Genomic DNA, 25,566 nt, shown 5'->3' with positions numbered 1-25,566 from the left:
TCTTGATGGCGCAAAAGAATAGGGACATGCAGGTAAGCGTCCTGTATGTCCAATGACACCATGTAGTCCCCAGGTTCCAGCGCCAGAATGATGGACCGTAGGGTCTCCATCCGAAACTTCGGGACCCGCAAAGACTTGAGTGCTTTGAGGTTGAGAATCGGACGATATGACCCATTGGGTTTCTGTACCAAAAATAGATTTGAATAGAAACCCTGGCCCCTCTGGGAGAATGGAACAGGCACTATAACTCCAGCCTGGAGCATAGTGTGCAATACCCTCCGCAGCTCCGTAGCCTTGTTCCGGTCTGATGGTAGACCCGTGGTGAAGAATCGAGCCGGGGGTCTGTGCCGGAAGGAGAGGGCGTACCCGTGGGAGACCACCTCCAGAACCCAAGTGTCTGTCGTAGTGAACGACCAACACCGGGAGAACTGCAGCAGGCGGCCTCCCACCCTGGGATCCCCCAAGGGGAGACCCGGACCGTCAGGCCGCAGGCTTGTCATCTGGCTTGGGGGCCGGACGTCTGGTACTCCATGCCTGCTTCCGGGGCTTGACCGATTTCTTAGGGCCAGCCTGTCGAGGAAACGACTGTGGTTTGGGCCTGCCCTGGGCCCTAGATGACCGAAAGGACGATGGTCCAGAACCAGAAGGAGCAGCGGCCGACGGGAGACAAGCAGATTTGGCTGCCGCCAGCGTGGCCACAATCTTATCCAGATCCGGACCGAAGAGAACTTCTCCGGTAAACGGCAACGCTTCCAGACCTTTCTTGGAATCTGCGTCCGCCTTCCAGGATCGCAGCCACAAGGTGCGACGAGCAGCTACCGCTGCTGAAGAAATTCTAGACACCAGAGTACTAATGTCTAGAGCCGCCTCGTTGATGTAGGTGGCCGAATCACGGAGATTGCCAATCAACTCCGCCTGTTCGGCCGGACAGTCGGATTCAAAAGAAGCCTTTAATGAATCCGCCCAGCGCTCCATCGCTCTGGCAACCCAGCAAATGGCCATAGCCGGCCGTGCTGCCCCCCCTGCAAGGGAATAAGCGGACTTCAGGCAGATTTCTACCTTGCGGTCCATAGCATCCTTAAGGGAGGACATGGATGGCATCGGCAATGTGGCACTACGGACAAGACGGGTCACGTGAGAATCCACCTGTGTATAGGGGATTCCCACTTAGTAAAATAATTATCCGCGAACGGATAAGCCACCGCCAGGCGTCTCTGCGGCTGGTATCTTTTGCCAGGTTGTTTCCACGCCTCCTCTAAATGGTCCACCAACTGACCCGAAAGAGGAAAGACTGTGGCATCGCCCTTCACATCTTTGAAAAAGGCATACTTAGATTTAGCCGCTGGGGGAACTTCGTCCTCAATCACCAAGGCTGTGCAGACCGCCCGAATAAGTCCAGGAATATATACTTTGGACTTAGCATCAGCGTCCTTAGTATGGAGAGGTTCCTGATCGTAAGGATCAAGAATCTCCCCATCATCAGACGTCCCTTCGTCATCCTCATAAGGAGCGGACAGAGACGCCACCGGCCTTTTATGAGGCCGCATCACAGACTCCCCTTGCAACACATCCGACAAGTGCTGTACAGAACTCGTCAGGGAGTTAACCCACGCTGGCTCCTGAGAACCCGGGAGCGGGGAAATAGGGAGACTGTGGGGTACCACCAATTGTCGTGGGAACCCCTGCATGGGTGACGACACCACAGACTGCTGGGACAAACCCATCGGAGTAAACGCGGGCTGCGGAGCTAACTGGCCCACTAAAGCTGTTAACGCCTGAGCGAAACAAGCCCAGGGCGGCTCCTGTACCGGTGCTGTAACCGTAATAGGCCGCGCCATGGACAAACACTGCCGGCAAAGGCCCTCCGCACTACCCTCCCCCTCCGCTAACGGTACTTTGCACGTGGTACACTGTAGCCGGAGGGGAAAATCACTTTCAGACATGATGGCACCACGTATGTGACCTCTCTCACCAATTAAGTATTAAATAGGCGAGAGACCACCCTGCAGCACCGCTCCGCAAGGGCTTTAGCAGAAAGAACAGGGACAGTAATAAAGCTGACAGTTTAGAGAAGAAAAGTTACAGGCAGCGCTAGCACAGTCACATACAATGCAGAGAAATAACAATTCCTGCACTAACAGCGCTGATCACTCAACTACACAGACACAGGGCCTGGTAGGACACAGCGCTGCATACACAGACCTGAGCCACAGCGGAGGAGAGGTATGCGGGGGGACCCAGACCACGATGCTTCCAGCAGCGTTCACCATGCGTTCTGGAGAAGATGGCCGCCGAGGAGCAGAGAGGAGGCTGGCCTGGGGGAGGAGCGCTGCCACAGGACCAGTCGGCAGCATGCAGAGGGGGCTGTGTGCAGCGGGGGAGGCGCTGGCTGTGAGACAGGGAAGGCGCGCTCCCCTGGCATGCATTTAACCCCTGGGACGCCGCAGCGCTACCGCTCTGCTGCGGTCCGCTGTCCCAGGGGGTAGTGGAAAGCGCAGGTTGGTCGCCTGGCTCCACGCTGCAGCCAGTCCCCAGGGAGCCCCCTGCCTGGGGACTTAGGACCATGTGACCAGCGGGGACCCACCGCGGGACCCCGCTGCTTACCTTTGTCCCCCTTGGATCCGGCCATGTTCCGGAACATCTGGGGTCACCGCTAGCTGTGACCCCAGATGCTCACCAGCATCCCCGGATCGGTACCGGCGTTCTGGTACCGGCGGGGGTGTAGGGAAGACAGCATGGACGTCAGGACTGACTGTCCATGCTGTACATCCAGATGTGCAGCCACAGCTGCACTGAAGAAAGCTTCAGGGGCTCTTCTAGCCCCCACTCCGACAGGTGCACCCGACGCCGGCCGGGCACCAAACTAAACTGAGGTGCCTTGGCTCGGGGGCGGGGTATAGGAGGGGGACCCTAGTGCATCCTGGGAGGCTGAAAAGCTTAACTCTATGGTGCCCAGCGACTGACGTCACACCTATACCCCAAGGTATCCTGTGGATACCCTATGGACCCTGAAGTAGAAATAAAGAAATGCATTGATTTGTGGGACTTCATGACCAAGTGATGGAAACTAGTTACACCCACCTTCTTTTTCTGGTTTCTGCAGCTTACACCATGGTACCAGGTAAGCAATCTCATTGTTTTGGTTTTCTATCATGCTCAAAGCTTTAGATATGTAATTGTCCTGCCATTCTCTGTCTTGAGATAACTTGGACCGTACTGCTGATCGGTGTGCAAAGCTGTCTATCGGAAAATAAAGAATAAATGACAATAAGTTGCCGTGCAAGTTTACTTATAATACTTTTATACTTTTTAACAATCATATTGCTGTATAACATTAGCTCTGGAATGTTAGCTCCGGTCCTGTATGAGAGAACAACTATAATGCATGCTAGCGTAAAGCATTGTTTAGTGGGCTCATGGGCTATAGAGCAAACTTATTGTCTTTCTGTGACCATTGCAGATTTTTCTTGCTGTGACAATTGCGCATACATATACATACCCAGTACAAAGCACAACCTCCTACCACATTTGCACACTACGGACATTATCTAGCGGTTGTAAAACTAGTAAATAAACCATATTGAGACAGAGCAATACATGCCATCTTCAGCGCATTTTTGTTGCTATTACAATCTCACTGAACGCATTTTCAAAAGTAAATGAATATGATTAATTAAATAGAAGCATATTTATCTCAGTGGCATGATAATTACAAGTGCATGACATCATTTTAATATTGGTTTTTATTTTTCTTTAGCTTTAAAGGCATTGTCTTCATGCTCATTATGGGACCCATTTATCAATAATCACATACTCCGTGCCATCTGGGCGGGATAATAGCACCTGAAATCGCATTACAGTATGCAATTATACTGCCGGAATGTATCAAATAGCACATGCAGGGGCAGGGCTACAAAAGGGGCCAGTCCCTGTGATGTGCTCGGAGTGAAGTGACCCCATCTATGGGGACTCCTGTGCACGCACAGTCTACTGAACTTGCATGTGGGGTGGCCATTGAGAAGTGTAGCCGATAGGCTACAGCGGCTAACACCATTTTCAGATTGTAAATTTGACAGCATCGAAACCACACTGAAACCTATGGGGAATGGAACTGCAACTGCTGTTAGAAATGGAGGGACCACAGCAGATTTTATATATATATATATATATATATATATATATATATATACACACACACACACACACACACGTATATTCATCCACCCGCAATATGTTAGGGGGCTTCCCATTCTATGATAAGGTGGAATCCGTCACCCGCACAAGGATAAAACAAACCTGCACTGTGCATTTACTTAGCCTGTGCATTACTTGATCTTCTTAAGGCCTTATATATAGGGGGTGGAAACAATCCCTTGCTACTGTACCACTGCAGCAGAGGCTGCTCTCACTGCACAGTGGATTCAGCTACAATACTTGTGTGTACTGGAATTAGGATCTCTACAGTAAATATATCCTCCATACTTAATGAAGAATAGAAACTCCTCAAAAAGAACATGGTGCCATAGCTTGGGTGAACCTTGAGGCCAGTTACATTGGTGTTCACTTTCTAGCCTACCTGGGGTCTATCTACTGCCAACAGACCAGCTCCACTTCATTCCTTCCCTTCAATTCTGTATGTCTAAATGGGACTATTGACAAACTCGGTAAGAACTATGCTTCTCCCATTTCCCCCCTGGTCCCATTGTGGAACAAATCAGATTTCCTCCCTGAGGTCTCCTCTCCTCCACTTTAAACTGTGTATACAAACGGGGATTAGATTGGTCTATGACATTAATGTACAGAACACTTGGCCCTCTATTCCCCTCCCTACGGCCCCTATTTTCTTAAACTAATTTCAAGTCCGAAAATTTCTCATGTCCCTTCTCCCTGCTGACACCCGGCGACCCCTCACCCCTTTTGAAAGGTTTTGCCTCATTTCCCCACTTTGTAAGGGTACGATCTCTTCTATATACATCTTGTTGATTGACGCTACATGTGACTCTCAGTGTCACCATGAACTGGAGTGAGAACGGGATTTAGCTCCATCTCCAGATAAGCCTTGTTGGGAGGAGGTGAGAGAAGAAATCACCATGAATTGTATTTCAACACAAATTAAGGAAATTATTATACACTGGACAGACTCTCTAAAATGTTCCCTACTTCCACTCCAAGCTGTTGGTGGAACTGTGATCATAGAGGTACCTTTCTCCACATCTGGTGGACTTGTCCTTGGAATGAGGTCCTTTTCGTTATTAATGCTCCCTCTGAACAACTACAGTATCTCTAGACCCCTGGTTGGTCCTCCCATCTCGTCCCTTTCCAGATGGGAGTTCTCAATCAAATAAACTGTTCTCTCATATTTTTGCCACAGCAAAATCTTTAATTGCTAGGAGTTGGAAGACCCCTACTATTTGAGCCCTGAAAAACTATGTCTGATATATCGCAAGCGTGGACGGTATTACTTACGATTACACACCTCATAAGTTTCACTATTTATGGGCCCCCTGGTATCATAGCGACAAAAGTTATTGCTTATCCCCACTCGGACCAGTCTCTGCTTCATGATTAAGTGGTCTTTTTAATGGTCATGGTTGTTTTCCCGCCTTCGGGTCCTCTCCGCGGGATTCCACATCTTCTGATTATGCAGGAATTATTATGTTCTTTATGTCTCTCTTGCCATTGATTCTATTTAGGTTTCTCATTTATTTCTTCTTAGTTATTTTCTTTTTCTCCTGGATTACAGACTTCAGCTTGATATGTACCTATCCCCCTCCCCTCCTTTCTCCCCCTCACTCCCTATTGTTTAAAACTACAAAATGTAAAGGAAATTATACTGTTTATATTTCTGATATCATTTATTACTGATGTTGTCTTCCCTTCTACAAATAAAAAGTGAAAAAACATGGTGAATTGTGTGCTCAGATGTTAGTGAGCACAGAGAAAGTATTTACTATAGAGAGAGATGATCTGTAGAAATTGTCAAGCACTGTGGATTATGCTGGTACTACATGAATAATAGTAAATAAATAACAATAGTAAATAAATGCTAACAAATAAGACGACATTAAACTGCACCTGAAGTAAAGTGCTGTTGCTTACCCAGTGTGTACAAGGCCTAAATAACACATTATGTTATACCAAACACTATAACAGGATCCACAACTATACACTATACAGTCACATCGCAGGGCCTTACCTTGACAGGACATATCAGCCTGCAGCACTTAATGCTATTTCACTGGTTTTAGAAAATGTTTAAAAGAGTAAGTTGTGATGATCTTTTCGCTTACTGAGAACCAGGCATGTATAACATAATTTGTGGCTTCCATAGTGCCTTGTATTATCTGTATAATTATTATTCATCCTCCATACAGGAGAGAGCATATAGTGCATATAGCATATAAGGGAGAGAAGTTAGAACAGACTCCAGAACACCTGAGATTTGATACACAAAGGCACTTGGTATGTGACATTCATCACCACAGAAAAAAACAAGCACCTTTGTGCATCTGCCCCATTAGAGACCCTACATTTGCCTGACTATATCATACGTATATGGTGCTCTATTCTACAGCTGCGGACAGACCTTCAGAATGTTTGGATAATGTGCATGTGCTGAGCCTGCATATGAAACTTAGAGAAAATAGGGTCGTTTTAGAGTCATGCGGATCTCAGTTGTATCTCCACTTGCGGCTGAGTATATATTAATGGGCATTTGTATGTAGGATAAGTGTCATGTAGACAGAATTGCAGGATATTCAGAGTTGTGCATATATAGAGATGCATCTAGGATAGAGCTGGTCATGTCCGCACTGATAGAGATGACGGCTACTTCCACAAGCAGATGGATAGGATAGTGCTGTCGCATAGATGCAGCCAACTGAATACAGGTGGAAATCCGCATTTATTTCTGAGCACGGAAAGCAGCCGTAGTCAGACCCATTGTACACTACCACACTGTACCATTGTACACTGTCACCCGGCACCATCGTGGACTGCCACCCGGCACCATCGTGGACTGCCACCCGGCACCATTGCACACTGCCATAGTCAGAGGCGGGCTGGGCCGGGGGGCAGGGTGCCATCTGCCCCCCGGGCTGGTACAATTTGAGCGTTATGGGGCCACCAGTTGCATTTGGCACCCAGGAGACATGCAGAGGATGCTCCCAGGCAGCTCAGTTTGTGTAACAAGGATATTCAGTGTTGCCGTCCTTGAAGCCCTTGTAACAAACTGAGCGGCCGGGGAGCATCCTCTGCATATCTTCCAGGCCGCCAGACATTGGATTAGTGGCCACTCTGCCCTACCGCGATGGCACCTGCTCCACCTCCTGGGGCTCCCTTTCCCCCTGGCACCACTTACTGCTGGCCTGTCCATCTCACATCAGCTGGCCGCTCACATGATTTTGCGTTCCACTTGGGAACACAATCCGGAAACTGGCGTCTGCTCCGGATGGCGGGCACTTCTGGGTGCCAGACGGAGCTGGCGGGGACTGCTTCAGCGGCGGCCGAGCAGCCAAACACTAACGGTAGGATTGAGCATATTTTGGTAGCTACTAGATCCCCCTGTCCGAACTTGTAACCTCACCTGGTAACTGTGCGTCTCTCTGGGAGGGCAGGAGGAAAGATTGTTGCTCCCATCTAAGTGCCCTACACCTCCCACCTGACTGCCTCACACCCTGCTCACTGCCTACTATTTATTAATCCACACTGCCTTTAAGTGTGTATGTATATATATAATAAATATATATATATATATATATATATATATATATATATATATATGTGTGTGTGTCCATTGAAACCCACAAGGAAACTGAAAGGCTTCTCTGCACTTTTCTTCATAGAAAATTATAGTGAAACAATGTGTAAGGCTTTCTCCACCTCTAACGCTTGACAAAAGTCTGTTTTAAGTTTAATAATTGGACCCCTTTGCACCATTTTTTGACCATGATTTTTCTGTTACCCATAATCTAACACTGCAGCACTTTCACTTTCCTGCATCACCTCTGCCTGTCTCACTACCGTTCCATCTCTTCCCCCTGCAAATCACCTTGACACTCTCTTGTCCCACCTGCCCCCTCGACTTCCTCCTCCTCTTACTCTCATCTCCATCCTTCTGTCAATGTCCCTCCTTTTCCTGTCTCCTCTTTATCCCCTTCTTACCTCCTCCTTTCCCGTCAATCCTATCTCTTCCCTGCCACATCTATTCCCCCTCTACATGTCTGCCCTCCTCCCTTACACATTTTCCACGTCCCCCCTACAAATCCCCTTCCACCACCCCACACATGCTCCCACCTTCCCACTACAAATCCACCCTCTTCCCGTAAAAAAACATCCTCTCCCATTATTTTTTTTGAAAGCGGGGGCCACTTGCTTATGTTGCCCCCCCAGGCTGAAAGTTGCCAGCCAGCCCCTAGCCATAGTGCTGGCATATTCTAAACAAATGATCTTAAAAATTATCTATTTAAACTTATTTTCAACAAAATACAATAACCTCCATACCATATTTCCATATATGAAAGACCTTATTGAGACCACCTAATTCAAAGGTCCAATAACCAATCATCTCTGAATGTGCAGTACGCAGATGAATTTTCTCCTTTGTAAGTTGCATGAGATCGCTCATTGAAGAAGGCTTGACAGAGTAAGTGCGGAACTCATAGAAAGTGGTGTCATGCTGGCGGGGGCCAGTTACATAGGTGGCTGCAGCCTAAAGAAGGATAAAACACACTATTGAAATGATGTATTTGAAGGATCAAAACTATTTTAAAACAAACCTTCACGCAAACAAAAGTAATAATTTGTTTATTTATATGGTGACACATAATTCAGCAGCACTGCATAGTGGGGAAACAAAGCATAGTATAAAAATGTCAGTCCAAGAAACAAAATACATAAACAAGCAAAAGGGAAAACACAAGGTCATTCAAGATGCAGAAAATAAGCATACAGTAAGGTGAATAGGAAGTGTATAGAACAAAGTGTAGTACAGAAAATGCAAGAGGCATGATACAAAGGAAGTATAGATGGACAAGGTAGGAGCAGAAAGAAGACAGGAGTGAGCCCTGCCGATGATAGCTTCCAATATAATGAGGAAGGGCCACAGAGTGTGGAAAACACAATGATCAATCTGTACATATACAGACATATGACAAAAAAACAAACAAACACAAAATCAGACACATCTGTATTAATAACACAAATAGGATGATGTTGTACACTTTCTGCAAACTGCAAGATGTAGCAATCTGATTTGTCTGGTCAATATCTATCAGAACTTGTGGTGTGATTATAAAAGGCCAACATGAAAGGATTACATTTAAATAGGAACAAAAAAGCCTTAGCATAACATTACAGTACAAACTCAACTACAGGTTCAACGCAAGCTGTCCAGGTATCAACTGTCATATGACTTTGGCATATCCATCATCGCAAGCATCATCTCTTAGCAGGTGGGATGGCATCCTCTAGTCCTTAGCATGCGCAGTAACATTATGGTATAGCACCACACTCTCAGCCTAATGTAGGAGCAACAACAGATAGCTTCTTGACTGTGAAACTGCCGGCTGCTTCTCCTCAGGTCACTGGCCAGCAGTGGGTCGCTACTAGGGGTTTAATACACTAGATGAGAGACATTATGTTAGGGTGGGATGTATCAGTTTCTGCAAGAAAATTGTGATACATCCCACCCTTTCCCCTGAATACCAATGTGTGATCGCCAGTATGCAGGTACACTTACCCGCAAGGACAGCTCTTCTAATAAGGTGTTCCTTGTGAAGAGACAACTTATGACCAGAGTTCCTACTGCGCATGTACGGCCATCGGTCAGAGTAATCATCAGGGGAACAGAGAGGGATCCTTCAGATCTCATTTTGGGGATTTACACGTAAAGAAGCCCATATGCTTCTTTAGAAAACAGTATCTATAGGTTGTGTTGCCTAGGGTGCAGAAGCTCTGGAAAGTCACACTTTCCTTAGCTTGCTGCATACCACACAACTCAGCCCCATAGAATTCTATAGGGGCTGCTGTGACTGCAGCCCACAGCAGATATGTATTGGGGTAAAACCTAAGTAATCTGATAGATCCCACCCTCAGTCAATGTTTTAAGCGCACGCTAACCAATGACGCCCTAGGCCTACTAGCAACATCAGTACTGCGTCCTTACCATTCCGTGGCCACATAATGGGGCGATATAACAAGCCTTATAGAGAGAAAAAGTGGAGAAGTTGATGAAAACAACCAATCAGCTTCCAATTATCATTTATCTAGCACAGTCTTTGAAATGACAGATGCGGATTGGCTGCTTTGGGCAACTACTCCACTTTGCGGGTCATGTAAGACGAGGTGGTAAGTGCCAAATGCGCTATAACCAGCTCTATTTGACACTTATAACAAACCTTAATATGTATGAAAGCAGATAATGTACACAAAAAAAAAAAAAAAAACTTTTCTCTACGTTATCTGCAAACCTCTAATGGTTTTACGGAAAATCATCCATAAAAACAAATTAAAACAACGATAAGTGCAATTTTTTGTCTTCGGCTGCACAAAAGATCTCCCTATGTTTGTGAGATCTCGCACATGTGTAGTGGGGCAGGCCAGGAGCGAAGGCAAAGTGCATCACTGTGGTTCTTGTACGGATCACCGGAGGGGAGAGTTTTCTCTCTCCCACTCCGGAGGCCGTGACGTTAATATATTCTGACATTATTGCTTCCTCTTTCGCCTAGATCTCTCTCTCAAAGGCTTCATACATCTCCCCTAATGTGTTAATGTGCTTAAGCTGTCCTAGATGCACTAGATGATTTTTCTTTAAACCATTTGTCATTTTCCAACGGAGCAGAACGCAAATCGTTCAAATCGTCCACTGTGTACGTACTATGCGTGCTCCTGCATCGTCGTTGAATCTTCAGATCTGCCGTACATGCTGCTTAATACAAAGATATGACTGACGATCTCATGCATTTGGATGCGGCAGGGGAACGACATATCGTGCGCACACCTGCCTAGTCTCCCGAGACTGTCTGCAGCCTCCCGAAAATAGTGTGCCGCCCCCGGCACCCCGCAAGAGTAGGCAAGTCCCTTGGCCCTCCCGAGCCCGCACGTGAAAGTGAGCGGTTTGGGGGAGGGAGATGACGCCATGCGCACTGAATCACTTAATCATAGCCACGCCCCTGCTTTGCAATGCCGGTAATATCACCATTATAAAGCGCGGGGGGGTGCGATGACACAATCTTGCTGGTACGCCCCCGCTCCGCTCACTTAAGCTGTCCCCATCCTCCCTGCTGCACCGACCTGGCAGCCGCTTCCCGGAAGGGACTACCAGAATTTCGGTAAGTATGATCGTGCAGCCGTTCACCAAATTGTGTGGTGTGTACAGACCGCAAGATACGTCATCTGTGGCATCTGCCGTCAGCTGGGTACACAGATCGTCTAGTGTCTAGCCGGCTTTATACTCATATACACAATTGCTCATGTATCAGAGACACAGTGTAAAAATATGGTCAATAGCTAAAAAATTACTAATTGCTTTTTTCCTCCCTAACCAAACACTCAAACATAAAACACATGGGCACAAACCCTGCCATTTGTAGGTACAGAAAGTGATTGGCTTGCAAGGATTGTATGATTTCTATTCAGATATCTGTATTCATACCATCACCTGCCAAATAATTTTTATGCTCAATCAGTTAAAGGCACAGTATTCTGCCCTGGTGTAATAATAACCATACATGTAAACGTATATAACATTGATTTCTACACATCAGGCGTGTGCTGCGCTGCCGTCAGTGTGGAGAGAATGACGGCAGCCCCCAGCAGCTTTTCAGCACTTGCTCTCATCTGTAACTCCGTGTCAGGCTGGTGCTGCGCCACTGTCAGCGTGGAGAAGTAACTGTGATATACGTTTACATGTTTGGTCATTATTACACCAGTGCAGGATTCTGTGTCTTTAAGTTATATACTGTATGTGAGGTTGGCAATACCTCTTTCTTCTGCTACAGGTGTGATAAATTAAGTACTCTTTAATCTGTGCACAGAGTAGGCGCTGGGTACTTTTTCACTTGTAATTCTGCTTAATCAGGTCTGATCCAAATGGCTTTCTATCTGATAGGTCAGAAAATTCAGTGATCACATACAGTACAATACTGGGACAGTTTGTCATAAGTGGAACCAGATGTTTGTTTATTACAATTTAATAACACATAGCTTTATATGAAAGATAAAGGACATATCACAATTCAAACTAATCTATAATAAACTCAAGTTACCATTGCCAATTGGTGGTGCCTAGACGAAGGCTAGTCTGGTTAGTTCAGAGAGGAAGGAGAATCACATTAGTAAGTTTAAAATCCATCAGATAGGATAGAATTATTTTTTTTTATGGAAAGGTCACGACCTCTGATAAGCATCAAAAGGTAATTCATGAATACCTCACCCTCTGTATGTGACCTCAGGTGAAGAACATTACAGTTACTGGCTCAGAATGATAGTAGTAGCTCAGAGAATAAACCCTATTAAGTAAATAAAGGCCAGAGATCATGTTTCCGCATACATGTTCTTCCATATTAGATATATGTTAGGCCTATTCATTATTATTTGAGGTGGTCTAGCAGAAGTAAAGTTTCTAACACCCCACAATTTGCGGTAGCAGATACCCATGCACCAGAACAATTCAGTATGCTGTGGTGCTGGGAAACCTGCTCCCAAAAGCAGCTGTCCCGCAATATCTAAAATTCACACTTTCACTATGTCACGTTCGGGCTATGGTGGTCTCCTGTAGAGGCATTAGAAGACATTGACCCAAGTTGAGAAAGGAATCTGAGGCGAGGGGCTTGGATATATGCCTTCCTCATCCACTAGTTGGCTAGACCTGACCAAAGGCGCGGAGTCTCACCTACTGGGAGGTGTTCACCAGTCACCCCTTCAAGCAAGAGATTTGGGCTTAAGCTGCACCCAGCAAGCAGGTCACGGCCCTTTGGTCAGGTATCCGGCACAAGTGGGAAATGGAAGAACACATCACAGAGAAAGCACAGGAGAATGATACTGGAAGTTTTGTACTTGGGTGATGTACTGGGTACACACCCTGTTGATCCAGATGTAAAGCAGTGGGGTGGGGCCACAATGATGCACTTCAGCATAAAGCACATCATCAATTTGTCTGCACGCCTACTAGCAGGGCACTGCTCCTGGGTGACTTGCTGAGATTCGGAAGTCGCCCAGACGTTCCAGGAGGGTAGACAAGTATGGGCAGAGCAGGCTAATTCCATTGTGTCAGTTCCCACAATCAAGCTTTGAAAACTTAATGAATGAACGGTGGGCACTTTGAGACTACCACTGCCATATCTCTGCAATGGGGATTGTGACAGCCAATGGAAACACTGACAGGCGCATCCCATTGGCCCAAAGTAATGTCAATCATGGGCTCTAATAGGAACACTGAGAGCAGCGCCTCATGGGTCCAAATGGATGCCAGTCACGGGCTCCAACAATGACTGGAGACAGTTCAGGATATAGGTCCTCATTCAGATCCGGTCGCAAGTGCTGAGCGCTCGCAACCGGGTCGATGTTTAGGCCCTGCGCACGCGCAGCGGCTGCGCTGTGTGTGCGCAGGCCCCGGAGCGAGAGAGCATTTCTCTCGCTCCGGAGCTCACTACAAAAGGGGCGGCTGTCGATGTTGATCGACAGCTCGCACCATTTTGTAGGCGTGGCGGGGGGGTGGTTTCACAAACGGAGGTGTTCCTCAAGGAACGCCTGCCGTTTTGTGGGCGGCTGCACTGACATCAGCAGTGATGTCAGTGGGGAGCTTCCTGCTTGATCAGAGCAGGAAGCTCCCTGGGGCTTGCGGTTGCCGAGACTCAACCTTAGGGTCTCGTCGCAAGCCCCGATGGTCTTGACCATCGCGACCATCAACCTGGTCGGTTGCTAAAGCTGTGGGCGATAACCCACAGCTTAGCTAGCGACCAGGAGGCCGCACTTAAAAAAACAAGCGGCCGCCCTCATTCAGAGCAAGCGCTCGCTTCTTGCGACCGCCTCTGAATGAGGGCCATAGTCTGTAGTAACCCAGTGGTCGGGTTGCTCTTTTGATAAAGCTGACAATGCGAAACGCGCATTGGACAACACAGGCACGCGATGCATAGCGTGACCTGTGCTTTTTAATCATTGTGTCTCCAATATAAACATGTTTGTTTGTGTAGAATACGATGTCAACTCTGGTCAAACACAATATGTGTATTGATTGATCCTGTAATATATACGATAGCCCACCTAACAGATTTAACAAGGCAACTAGTAGCTGTGAGATTTAACATAAGCCGCTGAATACTGCAGTGTGTCAGGAGGTGGCTGTATGTTAATAGACTGCGGGAGACTAGAGCTCATAAAACAGAGCGTAGTGAATATCTAATTAGGCAGTCAGAACGGACAGTGATACACTGTTGCCAGCAAGGCTACATAATACTGCTGGAACACTCACAGGAAAGTGAGATTACTAGATGTTACAGCAGACACAATTGTAATACTCCTAAGTACATGGAAGAGACAGCTGGTCTATTTAGGTTCATTATCATACAATGTTCAAATTCACCCATTACTTATGAATGTGATCAATAGCCTATTAGATAAATATTATGGTATTTACAAGATAGGAGTAAACATATGTCTGGCGCCATAGTTCTCTCAGTAAACCATATGTAATGCTATGTGATCTCTATCACAATAGTTTTCAAACAGGGATCTGATATCATATGATCAACTGAGATATTGGTTGGGAGATACCCAGAGAACAAGGGTGATTAATGAATTTAATCAGTGTTTGATATACATTGTACACTACCTCTAAATGTCCATCAGTTGCGGGTGCTAACTATATAATCACTCCTATCACTTATAGTTATTCATTATCTGTCATATCACCTTTATTTTAGAGATGAAAATGCAACAGATGTAGGAGAGATTATACTCAGCCCTCTGTAGATACGGAATCAATGCACCTTTTTTCCAAGTAGCATATGACAACTGGTTATAGTGCTTTGTGACAAAAGAAAGAAAGGGATTCATATATAGTGGTATAATACCATTTAATAATAACTACGGATAACTCAGAGTGGATTATTTGAGCACCAATATATTTCTTCCCTTAAATACATTCAAGGTCATATACAGTATGAGAGAAGGATCACCAGATTATGATCAGTATTGTGGAGAACACATTTTAAATTATCTATATAATTTTGAGTTTTGATTTATATTTCGCTTATTTTATTTTTAAGGACATAATAAAAGTTATATTTTATATTTTGTATGGTCACTAGAGGTCACGGTGTCTGATACGATTAATCCGAGAGTGCCCCATTATAGGAATACTTTGTTTATTTTGCTTTTTTGTTGAATCTAAAAATAGCTACCAAAGAAATCTAAAAAAAATACATTAAAGGGACTATCATAATGGTCTCTGTCCTGTAACCAATGTTAATGTCTAATTCTTAAACATTTTAGAAGGCCCACTGAGAACCAGTACCTACTAGGTCACACCTGTACAGTGCTTGTTGCGTAACAAAAGAGCCATACTTGGCATAAGGATTAAAATGTGGGCTGGGAGGTGAAGCAAGAATTCAACATGTATTGTCCAAAATTCCTACACTGAGGCATCATGCACAAATGCTGCCGAGTATTAAAAACATAAGGCAATATTAGTGGGTATGAGGCTCAAGGATGTGAAGGACACTGATTTATTAAGGGGCCAATCTACCAAACTTTGATGTCAATCCTTCCTATAGCAAATGTAGTCTTTTGATGGAGACAAGATCGGATTCCTCTTTGGTAATGACCGTTTGGCACATGTGTGACCTGACGACCATAGCTCTGCTGGAGCCGATCCTGGAAGTGAAATGATTATCTAAGCAATCACTTTACTTTTTAGTTGTCGTAGTCACAGACTCTTATCAAAGACAGTGTCCCTGCAAACGTTTTTTCTATACTGTACATACCCCATTAAAAATTATGCTTATTAAGGGTAAATGATACATTGACCTCTGGGGGGTATATTTACTAAAAATTCCGGTTTTTAGAAGTGGATATTTTGCCCATAGCAACCATTAAGACTCTAGCTATTATGTTGTAGAAGGTGCTAGATAGAAGTAGAATCTGATTGGTTTCTATGGGCAACATCTCCACTTCTAAAAACCCCCATTTTAGTAAATATAAGTCAGATGTTCCCCAAACTTTTTTGAATCATGGCACCCTAGAGTAACAGCATAGTTTTCATGGCACCCCTAAGCCAAACGTTTGTTATTGAGAAATTCAGAAAAAAATTTGTAAAGTAGTAAAGTGAAGTAAATTGTACTACCTGTCATCCTTAGGTTCAGTTATGTGGTTGTGGACAGGTTTAAGCTTCTGTTTGTCCACATATTCACATTACATTGACCATAAATAATTTGATTTGGTGCTGGACCACCAACCTGACCAGTTGCAAGTGTCCTGAGGCACCCCAGGGTGCAACGGCGGACAGTTTGGGAACCACTGCCCTAAGTCTTATAAATTATTGTACATTTTAAACCAGGTGGACAAAATCAGAATGTCATTACAGTACTAAAACACCAACGAGTTTCACTCATATTCACCCTTTGAAGCTGAGAAAACACAAAATGATTGAATCAGGGTGTGTACGGGCAATTTAACGTCCATCCGTTGCCCTTATGAGTAATATAAATGCAGCTAAAATTGTTGTCAAAATTGTGCTCTTTTGACAAGAACTCTCTTTAGAGCAGTTTTAACAAACACATTATGGATGCATTTTGTTGTCCTTATATTGCATGGCACCCTGACCAAACAGCAAGCTAGAAGCTCAATGATGTTGGGCACTTTGGTAGTTTTACACTAGGGGCATATTCAATTCCAGGTGAAAAGTTCCATACTTTTCGAATGCTGGACTTTTCGCCGACATCAATTGTTTTCAATGTGAAAAAGTATCGCGCAACTGTTCACTATATTCAATTAGAAATCGGTGAAAACGGGACCCGGCGAAACTCTAACATGTGAAAAGTCCTGTCAGATTTGGGGAAATCAGCCTTACAGCACCCCAAAAGATGCACTGACATTGGGGAACACTATAGATACCCCCGAATAGCCCTGCTGAATGTATTTGGGGTACTTAAATGCTATCAATAGCTGCTATTTAGCGTCTTTGCAGAAGTGGTGAAAAATAGCATTTAGCAGGGTTTTTTTGCAGAAAATAAGTAGTCCCAGCAAATTTGGGGTACATGAAAATGGGTACTAGCATAGTTTTAAGTTGCTAAAGTGAAGTTTTAAATTCGTAAAAAATCCACCTGCTGCATGCACCTGCAAACTTATTATTATTACCAGATATTTATATAGCGCACACATATTCCGCAGCGCTTTACAGAGACTTAAAAACACCTGGGGCATACTTGGGGACCCCCCTGGAGTCTATTTCGGTTGTTTTTAAGTTTGTCCCCCAACTTTGAACTTTTTTGCCTCCAAAATGAAAGTACTTTTTTGGTGTGATCTAAAGAAGTTTAACTTTTTTTTAACGCAGTTTACCTTTGGGGGACTGTCCCAAGGGTGCTGGGGGGTTCCCGCAACTTTGCACCCCAAAACCCCAATTCTGCACTTTTCTTTGACACCTATTCATAGGCAAAACTTTTTTGCAGGTTCCATTGCATTGAGTTTCCGCACCGGCGAAGGTTCTTCGGAATTTAATATGGAGGAAACTTTTTGCAAGGCGAAATGACGTCATTCGCGATACTTTTCAGCAGAAACTGACTTTTCGCCCCTAATTGAATACGGCCCAAAGTTGGCTCAGTATATCGATGTGTAAAAGGATTGTTTGGTGTGACCAGAGACTGATCAGATTTAACAGAATTTGGATCAGGCCAAGCTATAAAGCTTCACAGCGATGATCAGGTGGTGTGCTGTCATTTTTCAGCAGGAAACATTGTGCACCTTGACATTCATTGTTGTGTCCCCCTCCCCCAACCAAATATCAGAGTTTTGGCCAAAAGCCCATTACTATGGCAACCATGCCAAATCAATGGATAACAGAACACATGGCTGACTGTTATGGTTCTAACACCCTAGCATCTTTACACAATTCTGCATGACAAATTCAGTGCAACCTTTCTGGCAACCGAAATATGCTATCTTTGGAAATGTAGTCTCTGATTTGGGGGGGAGGGACCCATAAGGTTGTCAATTCATATTGTTGCCACACAACTACTAACCTTTCACATTAACCCCTTTATGGACAGGTATAGTTATTTTATGACTAATACAGAACATCTCTGTATCAGCATGGAGTAAAGACTTGCATATTAAGTTGTACACAGCATTGGGCGACTACGAACTGGATCAGGGATCTGTGCATTTATGGTAAAACAAACAACCTCATAGAAAACTCTACTTGTCCCTTGTGGAAAGTCGCCGATAATCAGAGGTCACTCTCCATAAGAGTGCTGACCAATCAGTGCTGCCCTATGGAGAGTGTCTGTAAGTGACCTCTTATTAGCGGTGGAGTCCCACAGGGACAAGAAGAGCCATCTATGATGTTTTTTCCTCCTCCCCCACACCCAGTCTTTTGCACTACCACACTAAACAGAGGCGCTAGTGCTGGTTATGATTAGAAGGGGGGAGGGACCCTATGCACTTTTTTTTTCCTTTTAATTATTTACATTTTCAAATACATTTAAACACACAAAGCAAAGTGAGGTAGCTATATTAGCAGCTATATTGCTGACCACTGGCCTATCTATTGTTTGGCGAGTTTATCTTGTGCAATTCCGGAGAGATTAGAACACTCTAAATAGTACATCCGGTGAACTGTATATATAACATTAAAAACATCTGGAGGGTGCGTCACGGGAAGAATGGTTGGGGCTCAGTTCTGGCAAATTAGACTTTATTCATATTTAATAAATACTGTGACCTGAAACTTGCCGGTAACACGGAAGAATCGTGCCACTTTTGTAAGCTTGCACCCTTTCACATTTCCCTCTTGAGTGTTTCAAGGCATCAGTGAAAGTCATGTTTTAAATGAACACATATTAGCACAGCACATTTTTGTGAATGACTGGGAGTCTGGTAAGTCCAGGGGAGCAAATCTGATGCAACTGAAGGAGTGGTCATGGAGTGTGAAATACTGCATCAAATCTACAGTATTAACTAGTATGAAAAACATATTTTGTCATTTATGACACATAGAATGTATGTTTACTTTTTTGTGCTTCATATTGTTGGGGTCAGGTTCCCCAACCTGGTTAGGGGCTGCTGTCAACTAAATTATTGCTATTCCAGTTTGATGTGAGTGTTAACCACCCAGTAGCGCCTATTGTTTGTATATTTTCTTTTTCAGAATGTATGATGGCCTACAGTACATCTACATACACATTTGAGCGACACACGCACATAACAAACAAATACACTGCAGCTTAAAAAGGAGGTTATCAACCTTGAGGCCACCATCAATAGTTACTAATACTATACAATAATGCTCATACTATCATTAACTAGCTGCTTTGCAATAATAACCTACAATAGTATTACATTTTATGCAATGGGGAGCCCAATGAGCAGGCACCAAACTGCAGCATAAAGAATACAGTAGGAAAAGGACAAAGTATAAGCACTGGGGAAATTGGCTTATGCATACCCATCTATTGCCCAGTCAGGTGCCGCAATGACTACAGATTTCCCATCCATTTTAGTTCTGCAGTGTTGGAAGAAAAGCATAGTCATGTAGTTGGAACGGGATGCAATTGATATGCCGGTGGACGGGATGCCAGCAGTCGAAATACTGACGCCAGAATCCCAGGCTATTCATCCGCCAGCATCTCATACCGATTCTAGAACAGGATGCAGTTGATATGCCTGTGGACGGGATGCCGGCAGTCGAAATACCGATGCCAGAATCCCGCCACCCAGCATAATGCCAACGCTGATAGCCTGATGGACGTCAGGATACCGGCATCGACATTCCGACCGCCGGAAGCCCGAACATCCGGACGATGGTAAGTATGCGCACTTAGCCGGGGATGGGAGGGTTAAGATAAGGGACCCCCGGTGGGACTTCGTATTAGGCACCCCCCAGGGAGGGTTAGAGTTAGGCTACAGGGAGGGGGAGGTAGGGTTAGGTTTAGGCACGATCGGGGGGGAGGTTAGGGTTAGGCACCACTAAGGGAGGGTTAGGGGAGGGTTAGGTTACTTACCAGCCCTAGTAGGGATCTTCAGTGTTCGAGCTTTCACTGTCTGTATTTGAACGCCGGCATCTCATACCGATTCTGTTAGAACATTAGTCTTGCACTACCACTGCAATGCCTAGGCTACCTATATGTGTACAAAACCAATAAGTCCCTTTGTAGGTGGAAGTGCATAATTCCTGTGCAAAAGGCAGCTCTTATATTGTACTCACCAGCAATTTGCGTGTATTCTGGTATACCAGAATTCCTACCATTGCATTAAGCATGTATATGCGTCTCATAGTATTGACCAGAATATCCTCTACAGGATGCATCATAAAATGATGTAAACAGAAATTTGCTATCAATGTCTACCTTGCGCTAGAAAAATACAGAATAACTTCTTATGGGTTGCGATGACTAAAGTGGAAAATTGTGACTTTGAGCAATGCAATTAAACAAGCCTGTAAGGGTAAAAGGCAGCACGTGTCTGTATGTAATAAACCGCTCTTCCTGATGCCAGCAGCTATTGACTTTTCTTATTGAAGGATAAATGTACTCAACTGTGTGCTCACAAGCAATGATTCCATTCTGCTGGACAAAATAATTTAAAACAAAGTCTGGAGAAGGCGCATCTGGCGGAGGGCTGACCCCATTTGGCAGTGTGCTCTTTTGAAAACTTCCAGAAGCACAGCACTTTACACAGAAAAGCACATGGAAGTCAATGCAAAAACAAAAAAACATTCAAACATCAAAGGGAGGAATTCAATTCAACACGATGTTGAATAGCCACGGGAGCGAGCTCCCACAGCTATTCAATACACCGCGCTATTTGGGCGCGCTAAGGATTTCTTCTCGCACCCACCTGGGGATGTGAGGAGAAATCCGACCAAGGTGCCGGGCGCGCAGCTGTTTTTCTGCTTAGTGCGGCGCTAACAGCCGCGCGCGCCACTTTGGTCAGAGAATGCCGGTTAACGCGCCTTAACACTCTTGTTAAGGTGCGATAACTGCCATTCTCCGACCACACAGCGCACTGAATAGCTCCGGGAGCGCGCTCCCGGTGCTATTCACTTCACGTTGAATTGAATCTCCCCCATAGTGACAAATAAATACAATTCTAATGTCCCGTCACTTTTATGAATAAAAAAAATGTCATAACTAAGGTGAAGCCAAGTAAAGTTTTAGGTGATAAAAAGCAGCAGGATAGGCCTATGTTTCAAATCCTCTATTAATTAAATCCTAATTTTAATGATCGAGGCTATGATACTGCCGCACATGTGCAGTGTCATCAAATGTTGTGAAGCAATAGTAACATCTATCAATCCACTGCCAAGATCTTAGCTGAGACGGCCTCTTATCAGAACTGCAGTCTGGCAAGAAAACTTTAATACATAAGGACCCATAAATAATACCAGTTTTATACCAAAGTTGTAGGTCTGACCCGGGAGTTGGAACAGGGTTCCAATCTGGATCAGACCCAGAACTTGCCCGTATCATACTGCGGGGCCGACCCAGGATATTCCAGAGTCAGCGCCGTTCACACCGGAGCCGGGTCTGCAGTGACCCGGCTCTTCCGGCATTGCAGTGGAAGCTTGGAGATGATATAATCTCCAAGCGCCACTGAAGGCTGCCAACTGGGCATCATGCGGTACGGCCCGGATTGCGCAGTTTACACCACAGGGTGCCACGGGAACGACCCGTGGCCAACACTACAAAGTACCCAAGTTGGATTCCCGGGTCCCTGGACTCAGGTGGATCCATTTACACCGACAAAAATCCCAGGTTGATGCACATCAATCCGGGATCTTTAGGTCGGTGTAAAAGCCACTGAATGCATTGATATGGACTAATAATAATTGCGGGTTTACTGTATTAAACCATACACAGACACCTTTGAAACTGTTTTCATTGTATGGGGCTGATGTATCAGGCTGATTCTCTTTTCAAACATCCAGAATTGTGACCACACCGCATAATACCATTATTAAGCTCCAAAAAACATATTTCTTTGGAAGTAGGAAACCATGAGCTTTAATTAATCAACATATATCATCAAAGTGATACAAAGACCGAAAATACCCCCAAATGCACAGTTTCTAGACTAAAAGTATAAGAGTGTTTCCACGAGTAAAGTAATGCTAAAACAAGTAGTCGGGGATAAAATAAAACGTTAGACGGACAATGACCCTCCAATAGCTATGTAATTATATATTACAATTATTAATTTTTTGATTGACTTGGGGGGGTAGAGGGGTTGAGGTGAGTGAGCGCATCTCTCTTGACGTGTTGGACTTTGTTCATTTACTGCATTGATTATTTTTTATATGTATTAAGTTATACAAAGATATTTTGTTTAATTCTAAATTTTCAATGCAGAGGATGTATCTATTGATGATAACTATTTGTTCTATCTATAGGTTTGATATAATTATATGTAACACATTGTTTAAATAAAAATAAAAAATTTGGAAAAAAATTAAATATATAAGACTTTAGAAAGTATAACTGTATTGGTAATAGTTAACATAAACCAGGGGCATCATGTCATCTTTTTCTGACAGACCAGAACCCCCCCAACCTCATGTCCTTATATGAAAGAGTCCCCCCCATGAACTTATATGCAAGCCCAGAGCTACCTAATGAACATATATTCCAGCCCAAAGAGCCCCCAAGTCCATATATGCCAGCCCAGAGCCCGCTCAAGTTTTGATCTGCCAGCTCATATCTTCCCTCATGAACTTGTATGTGAGCCGAGAACCACCCTCCTGCACTTATATTCCAGCCCAGAGTACCCCTTCATTTCCTTACATGCCAGCCCCCTATGAATCTCTATGCCAGCCCAGAATACCCCTCATGAATTTATATGGCAGCCCAGAGCCCCTTCTCATTAATTGATATGCCAATCCGGAGCCCCTTCTTATGAACTTATATGTAAAACCAGAACCACCCCATATGAACTTCTATACCAGCCTAGATCCTCCCCTTCCATATGTCTTTATATGCCAGCCCAAAGCACCACCTTATATCTATATGCCAGTCCAGACCCACCCTCATGTTACTTACCTCACTGAAAACATCTCTGTCTGGTGTGGCCTGACGACGTCCTACAGAAGCCAAGCATTTATTACCTCCGGACTCTGTACAGAGGTGTCCGGAGCCTTGGAGGAATCCCAGAATGGAGAGGGGACTTTAATTGGAGGCAGGCTGTGTTTAGCCTGCGGGTCATAGATTGGCCACACCTAACATTAACCATACTTTGTTAAGTGCTACAATGGGACAGCTTAATTCATATACCAGAAATGTATGTGGTGCATGTGCAGAGGACACCACGTAGGAAGTGTTTTGCACCTACAGGAAGCCTGACTGTAAAAGACAATGGGGTTTATTAGGTGTTCACAAGGACAGCCACTCCTGGCAAGTGCTGTCCCATCTGAACTATGCTGATACATTCAGTCAAAAAATTATTTATTAAAAGATTATACTTTACCAGCAAAAATTGTGCTTAATAATGCATTGGCTCTTTAATCCTCAGGGGTATATGTAATAGGTTCCGGTTTCCTGGAACCAGTGTGATTTTGACAGTATAGGTGCTAAATTTAAAGGGGCAATTTATTTTAGGTCAAAACAAACCTAGTTTGCCTTTAAAAAAATTGTCACTTTAAATTTTGTGGCTATATTACCAAAATCACACTGGTTCCAAGAAATCTATCACTTAGCCCTTTTACACCAGAGCTAAAACCCGGGTTATTGCAGGGTTAACCCGGGTAGCTACTTGGTGTAAAAAAGTTGGATTGCCGGGTGGAGTGACCCGGCAATCCAACCCAGGTAACTTGCAGGGTTAAACACGGGAATAACCCATGAAACCCTGCAGTGTAAACGGCGTGATCTGGGTCACGATGACCTTGAGTGCGCCGTATCTCGGCCGATTGGTCAGCTTCAGTGGCGCTTGGATATGTTGTCATCTCCAAGCGTCCACTTCCACGCCGGAAGAGCCAGGTCACTGCAGACCCGGCTCCGGTGTGAACTGCGCTGACTCTGGAATTTCCTGGGTCGGCGCCGGCTAAACTCCGGGTCTGATGCGGTTTGGAACCCTGTTCCAGCCTCGGGTCAGACCTGGAATTTAGGTATAAAAGCAGTAGGAAATACACCTCAATAAGTATAAATGCAAGAGGCAGACAATAAGGCACATTTGTGCTCAATAGAACGTTAGTTCACCTAATGCATACAAAACAACAACTTATCAAAATGTAAACCTAACTGTAATAGTATGATTGCAATACGCATAGTAAATCTGATTTTTCCACAAGGCACCAGTACAAGTACATACTAGTGGGCAGAAAATAGAATAAAAGGTAAAGTACTAGTTAGAGAAAGTTAGTATCACACAACAGTAACTATGTAATAACTCTCATGTAATCATTAACTAGCTGTTATGCACTATGCAGCTACAGTAGTCTTTCTTTTATGTAAAATTGCAAAGGCCTCTATTAAGGTGCCCTATGAAGCAGAGTAAGTGCATGCCATGCCATAAATACAGGTCTATAAGCTATATACGATACGCTTGTGCCCTCACCTGTGCACCTCTTGTCATGTCACTCCATACATGTGTGGCTACAGCAGGCACTTTGCCCTTTGAAATCAAAGCCCGTATAATGCACATCATCCTGCCAGCACTTTACTCTTCTTTTTATGCACAACAGCAACTCCTTTTCTCAGGGGTACAAAGTACTGCGTGGTGGTGTAATTACACTGACTGGTAATGCTTGTATATAGGTGGTGATGTGTAGTACTTTTACTCTGACAGTTCTGTAGGTCAGTGTGAGCCCCGCCCCTTACAGGGGGTGGTCTCTGGACGTGCTGCACTCCATGGTCTTCCTGGTCATTTCCAGCGCGCTGTCCCCGCCCCCGGTCTGTACCACTGCAGCTGAGCTGAGGGATGGACTGTTCCATTCACTACTCCGACTGCAGCTGGCGGTAGGGTGAGCCGCTGGCGATATATAAAGCTGATTTGCAGCGTATTCACAACATGGATGAAAAGAAATAACACAACAAATTGCTAGATAACAATAGTCTTTATAAGTGACATTTATACAAGTGCAAGCAGTACATATGTGCCTAGTTTTAAATAGCTCTCTCTCTTAAAATTAAGGTAGTAGTTGCTGATACCCTGACACCTGAGTGAATTAGTATAGAGCTTAGCTACACACTGGTATTAATAAATAACATATGTTGTACCAGCATTTTTAAAACTAGGACAACACATTAAAATGGTCTGAGTACAGAAGCAATTGTTTATAATGTCACTATACCCACTTTATTATTATTATTATTACTACTTGCCAGTGATGTAGTAATAATAGTAGTGGGGAGGTGAGGCAGA

General features: G+C 44.6%; 1 protein-coding gene across 2 annotated transcripts in view; it reads right to left on the bottom strand.

Moving 5' to 3' along the window:
- Positions 1-25,065, bottom strand: part of LOC148523798 (protein NipSnap homolog 3A-like) — a 90,419-nt gene extending 65,354 nt beyond the window's left edge. The window contains exons 1-3 of one of the 2 annotated variants that reach the window (XM_088472594.1): positions 24,760-25,065; positions 8,503-8,710; positions 3,082-3,240 (exon numbers count right to left, since the gene is read on the bottom strand). In XM_088472594.1, the coding sequence (XP_088328720.1) occupies positions 3,082-3,240; positions 8,503-8,710; positions 24,760-24,849 (457 nt within the window). In that variant the 5' untranslated portion in view covers positions 24,850-25,065. The remainder of the gene's footprint in view (positions 1-3,081; positions 3,241-8,502; positions 8,711-24,759) is intronic. The other variant, XM_088472593.1, reaches the window with a different exon arrangement.
- Between the last annotated feature and the right edge of the window lie 501 nt (positions 25,066-25,566).

The sequence above is a fragment of the Taudactylus pleione genome, unplaced genomic scaffold (genome assembly GCF_031769625.1).
Source record: "Taudactylus pleione unplaced genomic scaffold, aTauple2 ptg000127l, whole genome shotgun sequence".
Classification (NCBI taxonomy): domain Eukaryota; kingdom Metazoa; phylum Chordata; class Amphibia; order Anura; family Myobatrachidae; genus Taudactylus; species Taudactylus pleione.
Note: the sequence above shows the minus strand (reverse complement) of the source record. Positions and strands in the feature narration are given on the sequence as shown.